General features: G+C 33.7%; 1 protein-coding gene across 1 annotated transcript in view; it reads left to right on the top strand.

Moving 5' to 3' along the window:
• The window catches only part of NCAM2 (neural cell adhesion molecule 2), a 263,078-nt gene that overhangs the window by 170,079 nt on the left and 78,938 nt on the right, over positions 1 to 14,061 (top strand). Inside the window, exon 12 of the mRNA XM_031959261.1 lies at positions 5,873 to 6,046. Coding sequence (XP_031815121.1) covers positions 5,873 to 6,046 — 174 coding nt within the window. The remainder of the gene's footprint in view (positions 1 to 5,872; positions 6,047 to 14,061) is intronic.

Below are 14,061 nucleotides of genomic sequence, written 5' to 3'. Positions count from 1 at the left end.
AATCAAACAGTAAACATATATTAAGTATTTACAATATACTAGGCATTGTGCTAAGTATAGGATATATAAGAAGAAGCAAAAGCAGTCCCTGTTCTCAAGAAGCTAATGTCACAATTCTTGGACTTCAGTTTTCTCCTCTAAAAGATGAGAAAATAAGAGTCAGAATAGATAAAACAAAAATTATCCAAGGGTCCACTGATTCAGTACTGCTGTGAATCAATAATAACTGCAGTTTTATTATGCTCAGTGTTCAAGCTTCACTGAGAGCTTACGTCTGTCAATGAGCCAAGAGCATCAGTTTTAACAACTTTATATGGAATGTGAATATATAAGCAGGATGGAAACACTAGAAACTTGGCCAAAGTAGAACAGAGGAAGATGAGGGTATACACATCAGGAAACAAGTTAACAGAAAGGGTAGATAAGGATGTCTACATTGGGAAGGTCAGGAAAGTTTGGTCAAAGCTATAGGTCAAGATGGTCAGTATTGGAGCATAAGTTAAATGTCCTAAACTTGATTTTTTTCAGACCAGCAGGATGTGTAGCCTGCTTGCTTGAAGCCATGTCAAGAAGCTCAAGATAAAGTCTAAGACTGGGATATAGTTTTTCTTGGCTTAGTGGTGGCAAGAAGCCTGAGCCAGAAATTCTCATGTTCTGTAGATTATCTTGAGAGTCCTTTTCACATACAAATTTCTGAGTCTATAATTACATTGCATTCAACATTCATGTGGAAATTTGTAAAATGTATAACAAAATTCTATTTCTATACCAAAATCCTCTTTTATTTTTGGATGTGTTCATCTCCAAGATTTGAATGATTATATGCTGCTTTATTGCCAGCCTCCTCGTGTGAAGAGAAGAGCTTCTTGTGCCTTCTTTCCCCTCCTTAGAACAGTGTGCCCCTTTAGGGAAGGTAGTAAGGCCAGGTGGCTTCCACCTGTCCAAAGGACTCCTCCCAGCACAAGGATTATACTGCTTCCTTTTGCTCCCTCACTGCCAACTCCCCCAGCTGAGAAGATGACCTGAACATTGCTCTGACCATACTCCTTGGGCCTTCCATCTCCTGCTGGTTGCAGCATGTCCTCCTGAGGGAAGGCAGCGAAGGACAAGCTTCCATCTGCCCCAGAGCAGTGACTTCCATCTGTACTGGCACAAGGCAACTTCTGTTACTGCCAGTCTGATCTCCCAGGGCAAGGAGCAGCAACCTACCCTTTGATCTCAGACCTTCCATCTGCTACTTTCCAATACCAGGAAAAAAACATTTGCTGGGCAATTTTGACTTCCATCTCTTATTGCATCCTTTTCCTGCCCTTTTATGGAAGAATAATGAAACAGGAATTGCCATCAGACAATCTGACCATGAACCTTTCATCTCATATATAACTAATATCCATTCTGATCTCCAACCTCTTTTTGGATGAGAGGCACTCTCCACACATTGATGAACATTCTCACACTTGACCATTCCCTTCCTCTCCTAGATCATCATCCAAAACAAATTTCCTATCTTTCACCATCTAATTTCTTATTCCCATCCAATGATCCTTCCCACTGCAAAGTTTTGAGCAAACCCCACTTAACCTTTCCACTGTGCCTTCTGGAATATCCATTTGTTGTCCCCAACAAGATTCCCTTCATCCTAAATCCTTTCTTCTCCCCCTCCTTCCATTATTACTGATACCCGAGTCTCCCCAGATGACACAGGCTCCATAGCCACTCTTTTCCAGTACTAACTACACTTTCATTCATTTCCCTTGGCTCACTGGTAGAGGGATTCCTTCCTCTCCATTGGCACTTCCAGTTTTTCCCTCATCTTCATCACTCAACAATATCTCTTCCTTTGTGCTTTATGCTACTCATATCTGCTATCTAATAAAAATCCTAGTATTTGTATGCTACATATGCCTAGATCATTTCCTTTCTATGTTCAGTGAGTGATACATAGCTCACAATTTTTCTGTCTTCTCCAGTTCCTATCTTCAATATACATATTGACTCTCCCTTAAATACTCTAACCACTCAGTTCCTTAATCTATCCATCTCCCATGAGCTATTCTTCCATCCCACCTTAGCCACACACATAAATGATCATACTTTTGTTCTTGCCCTTACCCACAAATATAACCATCTCCACATTAAGAATTACAAAGTTCCATTATTGTACAATAACTTACTGACTTTTCACCACTTCCTCTGCCTTCATTACAAAATTCTACTCTGTCCATACCACAGCCTCTAATATCTTGATCCTCCAATTTTAATCCCAGATCATCAACTTGCTCAAGCCACCTCCTCTCCTCTTTTCCCAATCTTAGTGAAGTAATTCAACTCCATGCTGTTCCCTCTCTCTTGATTTCCTAGCCCTCTTTTCATATTGCCATTTATACTCTCCCATGCATCAGCCTTGGATAAGCTCACCATTTGTTGCCTTTATTCCTAAATTATGTTGCTGGACTAAAATGGAGAAAATTATACAATGATTCTTTCTGAGTCCACTACAAGTTTGTTACTAATTTCAACTGGTAATTTTTCAGCATTGACCCTTGCAAAAACTTCTGTTCCAACTTTTCCCTTCCTTCCCTCCACCCCCTCCCCTAGATAGCAGCTAGTCCAATACATGTTAAATATGTTAAAGTATATGTTAAATACAATATATGTGTATATATTTATACAGTTATCTTGTTGCACAAGAAAAATCGGATTTAGAAAGAAGGTAAAATAACCTGGGAAGAAAAACAAAAATGTAAGCAAACAATAATTGAAAAAGTATAAATGCTATGTTGTGGTCCACACTGATTTCCCAGTGTTCTTTCACTGGGTGTAGCTGGTTCTGTTCATTATTGATCATTTGGAACTGATTTGGATCCTCTCATTGTTGAAGAGAGCCACGTCCATCAGAATTGATCCTTATATAGTATTGTTGTTGAACTGTATAATGATCTCCTCTGCTCATTTCACTCGGCATCAGTTCACATCAAGTTCACATCAAGTCTCTCCAAGTCTCTCTGTATTCATCCTGCTGGTCATTTCTTACAGAACAATAATATTCCATAATTTTTACATACCACAATTTATTCAGCCATTCTCCAATTGATGGGCATCCATTCATTTTCCAGTTTCTAGCCACTACAAACAGGGCTGCCACAAACATTTTGGCACATACAGGTCCCTTTCCCTTCTTTAATATCTCTTTGGGGTATAAGCCCAGTAGTAACAGTGCTGGATCAAAAAATATGCACAGTTTGATAACTTTTTGAGCATTGTTCCAAATTATTCTCCAGAATGGTTGAATTCATTCACAACTCCACCAACAATGTATCAGTGTGCTGAGTGAAATGAGCAGGACCAGGAGATCATTATATACTTCAACAACAATACTATATGATGACCAGCTCTGATGGACCAGGCCATCCTCAGCAACGAGATCAACCAAATCATTTCCAAAGGAGCAGTAATGAACTGAAATAGCTATGCCCAGAGAAAGAACTCTGGGAGATGACTAAAAACCATTACATTGAATTCCCAATCCCTATATTTATGCCCACCTGCATTTTTGATTTCCTTCACAAGCTAATTGTACAATATTTCAGAGTCTGATTCTTTTTGTACAGCAAAATAACGTTTTGGTCATGTATACTTATTGTGTATTTAATTTATATTTTAATATATTTAACATCTACTGGTCATGCTGCCATCTAGGGGAGGGGGTGGGGGGGTAAGAGGTGAAAAATTGGAACAAGAGGTTTGGCAATTGTTAATGCTGTAAAGTTACCCATGCATATATCCTGTAAATAAAAGGCTATTAAAAAAAAAAAAAAGACAATGTATCAGTGTCCCAGTTTTTCCACATTCTCTCCAACATTCGTCACTATTTTTTCCTGTCATCTTAGCCAATCTGACAGGTGTGTAGTGGTATCTCAGAGTTGTCTTAATTTGCATTTCTCTGATCAATAATGATTTGGAGCACCTTTTCATATGAATAGAAATAGTTTCAATTTCATCATCCTAAAATTGTCTGTTCATATCCTTTGACCATTTATCAATTGGAGAATGGCTTGGTTTCTTATAAATTAGAGTCAATTCTCTATATATTTTGGAAATGAGGCTTTAATCAGAACCTTTAACTGTAAAAATATTTTTCCAGTTTATTGCTTCCCTTCTAATCTTGTCTATATTAGTTTTGTTTGTACAAAAGCTTTTTAATTTGATATAATCAAAATTTTCTATTTTGTGATCCATGATGATCTCTAGTTCTTCTTAGGTCACAAATTCCTTCTTTCATAGGTGTAAACTATCCTATATTCTTCTAATTTATTTATAATCTCATTCTTTATGCCTAAATCACGAACCTATTTTGATCTTATCTTGATGTACAGTGTTAAGTGTGCAACCCAGTCTTTTTATACTTTACTTCTCACCACACACTCTTCAATTCAGTCTCCTTGCTGTTCTGTAAACAAAACAGTCTTTCTCAAGGCTCTGAACATTTTCTCTGACTGTCCTTCATGTTCCCCAACTCTGCCCTCTGACTTCCCTGGATTCCTTAGCTAAAATTCCATGTTTTTATGAGAAACCTTTCCTAATTCCCCTTTTTTACATGCTGTCTCCCCTATTAAACTGTAAGCTCCCTGAGGACTGGGACTATCTCTTGCCTCTTTTTTATTCCTAGCATTTAGCACAATGCCTGGCACAGAAGAGACACTTAATAAATATCAAAGGAAAACAAAACAAAGGAAAAAATAATCGTAAAAATTTTTAATTTTTTATTCTTTCTGTCAAAGCCATCTCAAAAAGAAATTCCAAAAACATAAAGTTATAATGCTCTTTAAAATTCAAATCTACCTATTGAACTCAATTTCATTGAAAGAAAATATAATAATTCCTAAAAATGTTCTGCATTAAATGAAAGAAACATGTATACATGTTCATATACACACTTGCATTTTTTTCTTTCAGACATGGAAGTTTGCTTGTCTATACATATTTGTGACTGGGGTTTAGTTTTTCATTCATTCTAAATTGGATGGGAGGAGATAAAAATGGGAGGGGGGAAAGACATTTCTGCTGATTGAAAAAAATTGTTAAAAAAAATCTGAATCTAATATATCAAAGATTTTGAAGAAAAAAATGACAACTTTGGAATTTTAATCTGTGCAGATTATTATAAAATTGACTAGATTTATTATTTCTATTTTGATACGTTTTTATTAAAATAGATATGGACAGTTACTTGTTAATCTTCACAAATTCATTGGACACAGAAGAATATAATTTTTAAAATGTGATCCCAGATTTTTCTTTTTGAGGATTTAGATTTCATGTAAGAAATAAAATAATGAATATTTCCATTTGTAGTATATTAGTAAATCTTTTTTTAAAAATAAGTGTATTCAAGTCAGGCCATCTCAACTGAATGTTTATTCTAAATGAGTATCAAGTAGATGAAACTATCCTTTGAATTTCCTATTTTGATTTTCTGAAGAATGATAACTTATGTTTTATAGATGCCATGTAAATTAGTCTGAATTTAAAATTTTAATTTTTAAATTGTACTACTGTTCCAGATCTGTTCAGTAACCATGCACTCACCCAAATAATTGAATTAGTGAAAACATCATCTCATTTAAAAAATGACATTGGAAACCGAAATTAATAAAATGAAATTTGGTTTTGCATTGATTTAATGCTGACTTTCCCACTTTTGATTTCATTACTCAAAAAGAATAGCTAACTATACACTTTTGAAGTTCATATCTGTTAAACTACCTGAATAAGAATTTTGTATTATTTATATTATTAAATATACTGTACATTTTAGCATTGTTTTTTCTCAATTTATTTTTTATGTTTCCATGTTTTTATTTTCTTATAGATGTGCCATCCAGTCCCTATGAAGTAAAAATTATAGAGTTGTCACAAACTATTGCCAAAGTTTCTTTTAACAAACCAGATTCTCATGGTGGTGTACCTATTCATCACTATCAATTGGATGTAAAAGAAGTGACTTCAGAAACATGGAAAGTGTTTCGTTCCCATGGAATTTCAAGTGAGTCAACAAATTTGGAATCCTGTTTATCAATTCAAAGTCAGTTCTTATTTTTGTTTCATCTGTTACATTTTGCATTTCAGAGGAATGGGAATAAAAGTTTCATTGCCCTAAATTGAGTGAACAAAACTTTGGGGAAAAAAATTATAGGAAGTTTAACTGAAATTACTTGATTCATAGTAACAATGTTTATAGAGGATGCTTCTTAAATTAAAAAAAAAAATTAGAAAACACCCAAATCAGGAAAATTGTATAATTTTAATCATAAAGATTTTTAAACCCTGGTTTGTTTTGAGGCAAGTATTTGAAGCTTTAACACTGATAACCCTGAACATCCCATTGCCTGAAGAGCAAATATGTCACATGTTACTCCTTCCCCAAGGTTCTCTGGTAATTTTAATGGGATTGGGGAAGAATTGTCTAAGCTCTCTGAGGAGTGTAGTAGGTGGTCCCCGTACCCCATTTACAATTAGCTACTAACAGATAGGCTTTTACAAGGAGATATTGATTTCAAAGATACAAACAGCTCTTTATGTAAATGAACCATTCTGCAAACCTCTACAAAAAGTGGTTTTTCCCTAATGTTAATTCTGGGTATTCATTCTTTTCCTTTCCCTTCAAGGCAAGCATCTTTTAAGAACTAGAATTTGTTTGTTTGTTTGTTTGTTTGTTTGTTTGTTTTGGTGGATGGAAGACTCTGGAGTGCTAAATCAAGAGCCAGGAGCTGAGAGAGAGAGAGAGAGCGAGCAAGCGCAGTATTGTTCAGTAAAGTTAACATATGTGGGGTTTTATAGAATATGAATTTCTTTCAGAATTCTTTATGTAAAGTCACATTTGCATCATGCAAATTTACACAGTTAGAATTGTCTGTATAATCAGAAACATACATATTTATTCCATAATATGTGGGACCTATCCCTCTTGCTTCCCTATCACCTCAGTCCTTCTTGACCTACGTCACTTGGTTTTCTTCTTCATGAACTGGATCGTTTAAACTGCCATGGAAGGGTACAAAGGCATGAGCTCATTGTTTTGGGGCAGAAATTTATCAAGATTAGATTCTGTTTATACTCTAAACAGAAGTAAAGTCTCTTGGGTGGATGGAGTCCTGTCCAAGATCAAAAGGGTTTTTTTTTTTTTTTCTAGGATTGTAAGATTTAGACAATCTTATCTATCAGACTTGTCCTTCAGAGATTATTAATTGACCTAAAGGAGCTGGCTCCTGGAAGAGGAAATAAGAAAAAAGGCCTGGATACCAGTTTAATAATTGGTTATTTATATAATAGAAAAATAATCACTTTTCTCATTTCCTTCTTTGATTCTTTAAAATATATTTTGAATATATATTTGGCATATATAATCTTAAAATTTTCACCAAAAATAAAATTCACTCTAGCTATTCATTTCATTATCTATTTTTGTTATTTTCTTTTAACTATTCATTCTCCCTTCAGGAGGATGAGATCTGCTATGGATAAGAAGATGACCTCTAATACCAGAATGAATTAATTTTAAAGTTTCCAGAATAATTTCAATTGTAGCAAAATGTTCTAGGATGAGATATACAAGTACATTGAGTAACCAGTTTACAAACAGTATATATCAAAATAGGTTGCTTATAATAAATACAACATTTTCAATTACTATGTACAAATGAATGAGTAAAAGGAGCTGTCTCTTTAAAGCAATATAAGATAAATCACAAGCTATTCTTTTAAAATAACTAATTGTTCAGAAATTCTTTTCATTAAATCCAAACAGATAACAGTTTATATTAACTTTACTAAGTGAATTTTATCCTAATTTTGCAAATCTGTACATCATTGCCTAATTATTGTGAGATATTAAAGATCTTTATCTTATATTGAACTATAGGAAGATGCCAAGACTAAATATTCACCTACTTTGTTGTTGAAAATACAGAAAGTACTAAAATTCCAACATTTGCGTCTTATTATACTAGCTGAGATATGCTCAAGTATTAGCCTATGAGATAAAGATTTAATATTATATTCATACTGACTACCCAACATGATTAAAGAAAGTTGCCATAAAATAGTAAGGGAAAAATATTCCTTTTTCTTGATGTCAATTCCAGGCTAGAGATTTATAGATTTATAGATAGTCAACTGCTGTGACTGAGGCTTACAAGGATGCTTTCCATTCAAGGGGAAATCCATACTGAGAAAATCAAATCAGATTAATTGTACTTAAGTCATTTTCCCAACCTTTCCCATCAGAAGTCCACCTTCAGTCCATCTTGATGAGCATACCTGGAAGCAGGTTCAATTATAATCCCATTTGATCTTAAACAGCAAGTTCCAGTAATCATAGTTTTGGGTAGATTCATTTATTAAGGATCACATGTCATGGAGAGCAAGTATTAATGGCCCAAGGGTTAGAATAATTATAAGTAGTCAATTCATACAAGACATGGGTTTTCTTGGTTCCATATACTTAAGAGTCCAACCTTAGCCTTCCTGAGGTTGCCCTTCCAATCTTTATTGCCAAGACATGTATCCACTGGCCTCAGATCTCTGATGTTACTTCTTTTAAACTACTGGCATTTTTCCTGAAGCACTCATTTAAATTTGGCCCAAGAATACAACAAAACTAAGAATGAAGCTGAAAAAGAATATTCAGAATCCTAAAAAGGTTTTGCTTCAAATAGCAAAGTCTCATTTATCATAGTAGGGCTAGATAGTTTTCATCAATACTCTCAAGTTGTTGTAATAAATTAACTAGCAAGAAAAATTAATTAGGCCTTCTAAAAAAAAACCACACAAAATAATTTTACTTAACATTCCTTTCTACTAGTATTTCTCTTTCTGAAAACACCTTAAAATTATCCTGATGTAAAAAGATGATAATCATTAGACTTCCATTAAGTAACATAGCAAGAAACCTCTAAAGTAACATATCTATCTCTTATTCAACCCTTAAAGAAAAAAAAAAGTTTTAAATTAGAGTTTGTTAAGATTAATTTGGTTAAAATTTAATTTCAGTACAGATCATTCCAGATATAACTTCAGAATCCATAATATTTTTATGCTATAAATTCCTAATTACCACAAATATTTTCCTAATTACCACCCTCTTCTCATCAAAAATTACTCTCAGTGGGGAAGGAGATTTAGTTTTCTAAGTGAAGCAATGCCAAAAATATACTCAATTAAATTGGCCTTATCATAATAACCCTTAATAACTTAATGAATGATCTTATAATTTTCCTAAGTGATGGCTAAATAATTTTAGATGAAATTTCCTTTTTACTCTCGGCAAGTACTTCAGAATATTAATAGTCTGCAAACATTTTCTTTTTCTTTTAATAGTTTAGCTCATAATGTAGCAACATCTAAATTAGAAATGAGTTGTAATCCTAATAGTATCATAAATAGTATTATGAATTTGAAACATATAACAAAATCTATTTCTATTAAAGCTTTCTCAGTTCAGTTGAAAACATCTCTAAATTACCTTATGCCACAAAATCATTCTGAAGTTACAGAAACTGATTAATGAGCCTTCTAATTACATTGTAAGTACTTTCACCTGTCTTTTAGATGTAAGTCTTATAGCATTTATAACATGTCACAGCAGAATTGAAACAAACTTATAATTATGTCAAACTTCTTAGATAAAGACAGAAGAAAAAATATTTTTCAGTATTGTAATCTGAATAAAATACTTTTTACACTGAAAGTATATTGTAACAATTTCCTGACTGAAAGAAAATCTATTTTTCTAACTATTGGTATTACCAAGTTTGATGATAATAAATGTATCTTTACATTAACAATACTAAGAAATATACATAAAGTTTTATCAGTTTTAATTCACATCTGTTATTATTAGGTAACTTAAAATGTGCTTATGTATTCAGTCTAAAAGTCCAATTGAAGGGCTGGTTTTTGGCCTAGGCAAAAAAGATCTAAGGATTTTGATTTAATGCTGTAGGATGTGATCTCTTTTCCCCAGGCAAAAGTCTGAGTTTTCACAAAAGGGGTATTAAATAATTCTTAATTTGAACAATATGAGGAAATATTTAGTGTCCTATAGTAACCAATATTTTTATAATGTCCTATATTTATAGTGTTTGATACACAATATAAGTTTTCTATAGAATATCCTGAAATATGGATGGAGAGAACTAATAAGATACTTATTTAATCTTACTGTAGGAGATTAAAGCCAGAGTTGAAAAATCATTCTTAAGACAGTAAGATACAATGGTTAGAGACTTAATAAATAAAAATATAAATTGTGTATATGTGTAAGAATAAGCATATTTTCCTTTGTAATTTCTAGTTCTTAACTAAAATAAAATCATTGTACCTTTATCTGAGAATGGCTCCAGAGCTTGAAGTCTTAAAATATTGATACCCTACACAGTTGTTAATCTGCCACAATAGCAAGCACTCAGCATTACTTTAAAGTATTAGCAGGTTTAGTAAGATTTTAGGACTCTGCCTTTCAAGATGATGACAAAAGGTTCCTTCTATGCCTACTTCACAGGAACCTATTATTACTATCTTCTAAATTTCTAAGGAGGTTTTTAAGAAAATAAGACTATTTACATTAGTCTTTTACCAATTAAATCCATAGCCCACAAGAATAAAAGACAAGTTCACTTTTCTAACAATATTTCTAATACAATAAAATTTCAAATTAATTTAAGCATTGTCTTTATACATATTACAAATCACATAACTGTGATAATTTGGCTTAAAAACCACACAGATAACAAGTTTTCCAATAGAGTATGATAATAATAATAAATAACTAGTTTCCCCTACAATGAGACCAGAATAAATTCAATTACACCTGGATCTATTTACCAAATGGTATCATATAGAATGTCAATATATAATTTCAATTATTTAATATTATATTTTACACAAGGACTATTTATTCTTATTTTATATTATGAGATTCACTTTTTCTAGCTAATCTATTATATAAAACATTTTAAAATAAACCCAATTTATCATATTTGGGAACACCTTGCTAATTAAATTTTTTCTAACCTTCTATATATATAACCTTCTATCTAACCTTTCTGTATTGGTTTACAGATACTACACATGGTATTGTTAAATTATAACCCAACTTTCACAAGCTATAGAGTTAATTTCAACCCAAGCCATTCTCTTCATTAATTTGCTATCCCAATTACCATAAATCTCTTGCTCAATTAGCTATATCAGCTATTCTTCAGGAGATCGAGAGATCTACTGTACTACCTGTTCCTTGTCCAAGAAAAAGTTTGTGGGACAAATCCTCTTTTAAATCATTAAGATGTTTTAAGTGATTGCAAAGACTTAGGAGACATGCAGTGTCTCATTATATTCCAGATGAAACACAAGAGTGGGGTTCTGTCTATTCCCAATCCAATTAACAGTAGAGTTCTTTTATGTTACCTACAGAAATTAACTCAAAGCAGTTTTCCAAATTAAAAATACTGTCGTCTTTCTTCTGCTTACTTACTCTTCACTTTTTAGAATCTGCAGAGAGTTAATACTTAATAATTCATAACATAATTTAGGACATAAATTGCTGAAATTCTAAAGTGATTGCATTTAAGGCCTTTAAAAGACTATTTATGCAGTTTTAAACCCATTGGTCAGATTGGGGTGAGCAATTTGTAGGAAATAAAATACTGTTAAAATAGAAAATTCTAAAATTTGACTACAAGATCTTGTCCCTAATAGTTCATGGGTGGATTTGGGGGATAAATTACATTATCTGGTGATTCTCTGAGGTAAAAAAATTTCATTTCCACACTCGGCTTCAGTTAGTCATTAAGCACTTATTAAATTTCTATCAATGGAAAGATTAATTATCCAACTTGTAAAATCAGTGAAGGAAAGTAGGGGTAAAAGAAACTGGAGAAAATCTGGCAGCTTGGGGTCTGAAAAAAAAAAAAAGAAAATCTATCCTAAAGCTCCATAGTCCTTACCACTTCCCTCTTCCTGCATTATTTCTGGTTAAAGAATTCTTAAAGCCATTTCCTTCTTGATTTCTAGATTCCATTTTTCTCTTAAAATAATTTTGGATAATGTAACCTTTCCTTCCATGGTAGAAACATTTTTGAAATGCCCAGAGTTGTTTAGATATCATTTTCAACACAGCTTGTACAACAATCTCTCTAATGACCTGTATAGAAACTCCTAAAAGAATGGTTTGGGCTAAAACAGGCTTCACACTCTGGTCCCTTTGCTTTCCTTCAGAGACTTAAAAAGCAATTCCCTCTAACTACACAACAGTCATTTCATGCTAACCTGAGCAGTTATTGTGGAAATACTTTCATGTCTCAGGCAGGGACTAATTAATAAAAAAGAGTGCAAATGATCCGAGCATCTCTCAAAATAGAGGAGTTTAGTCTCCCATAAAATTTAACATTTTTGCACAGCCAATTATAAAAATAAATAGGGTCCTCATCCTCTTGTACTATCTCCTAAAGCCTATTCCAGTTTGCTGGGGAAGCTCAAATAACCAAAGCCTCAAATAAAAACTGTCTGGCCTACTACATTCTGTTGTAATTGTCAAGATTATTAGAGTCCCATTGTGGATCTAATAAAGACCAATTGGGGATTCCCCCTTTTGTGGGGGCTAACCTATTAGCTGCCTCCATAATTGGTCCTTCATTTGGGTTGAGCGAAGTCACCATTAAATGAATTATGGTTTTTTTTAATTATTAAAATTGAAGAGGTAAAATAAGCATCAGGAGTGGTTTTGGAAGAGCAATAGATTTGGGAGAGCATAATTGTAAAAGAATATCATATAAAAGTTCACAACACAGAGCAACTGATGAGGTACAAGAATTGGGGTGGGAGATCCCATCTGGTCAGAGCTGCAGGTCCTGTGTGAAAGAATTCACAAACCCAAAATCTGTGGCAAAAGGAATTTTATTTCCCCTAAGAAGACAGCTTGCTAGGAAGTCAGCCTTCTTAGTGGGCAGGGAATATATCTTCAACAGTGGACATAGTCTTGTTAGGATGTCTGCAAAGATTAGTTGTTCAGAGTTGTCTTTTATTAGCTGTCTGAGGCTGGGGGCTTCAATTCAATTCAAAATTGAATGAGATTACTTAACGAGGAGTTTCCCTCATAGACAGAAATGTGTGCTTTTCCCAGGATTTGAGAGTCCCCCCAAAGAAGACACAGTTTACATCCGGCCTCCCCCAAAGGTTAAGGGAGACACAATTTACATTACAACCATGACAAGACGTCTATCACAGATTACTAAGGTTTTGCTATTTTATTATGTGAATAGCACACAGGAATTAGTAAGGAAAGAGGTTTTAACACTTATCAGGGGAAAAGACAAGTTCCCTAAGGAAACACAATTAATCAAGAGGAAAAAGCTATTCAAGATCCTAAGGAGTGGTATAATGCCAGAGAAACTGAGGCAAGATAGAGATTAGAGAGTTGTTAATATTTTGTTTGGGTTTCTGAGAGGGAGAGATTTTCTGGGGAGCAGAACAGAATCCATTATTCCCCCCAGGAATTTCATCTCAAAGAATTCTCCAATGATTTTTATATGGCTCCAAATGATCAGGAGAGTCAAAGGCAAGGGGTGAAGTCTGAATACTGGTGAGCACAGGAATTTCCAGGCAGGGACCATAAATTTGTTTCTGACAGGTTGATAACTCTTATAAATTCTTGATAACTCTTAGGAGGACTTAGGAGCCAGGATGTCTGAACTCTCCCTTATCTGAGATTAAACATTTACAATTTATGACCCTAGAGTAGTCAACCCTAAGTGATATCAGTCCTAATAATCAGGAACTGGGGGGGGGAGTATTGCAAACAGGGAGATTGAGGCAGAACAATTCAAGGAACTGAGGCAGAACAATTTAGGGAAACTGAGGCAGGACAATAAAAGGAAGCTGTGGCACAAAAGTGGGAGTATGCCATTGATTGGCAACCTAAATCCAGAGATGTTTAGCAGACTCCTCTTTTAACCTCCTTTGGGGATTAAAGGGAATTATACTATTGACTGGTGGGCTAACCTC

This window comes from Sarcophilus harrisii, chromosome 3 (genome assembly GCF_902635505.1).
Source record: "Sarcophilus harrisii chromosome 3, mSarHar1.11, whole genome shotgun sequence".
NCBI lineage: Eukaryota > Metazoa > Chordata > Mammalia > Dasyuromorphia > Dasyuridae > Sarcophilus > Sarcophilus harrisii.
This window is presented reverse-complemented; position numbering and strand designations above follow the sequence as displayed.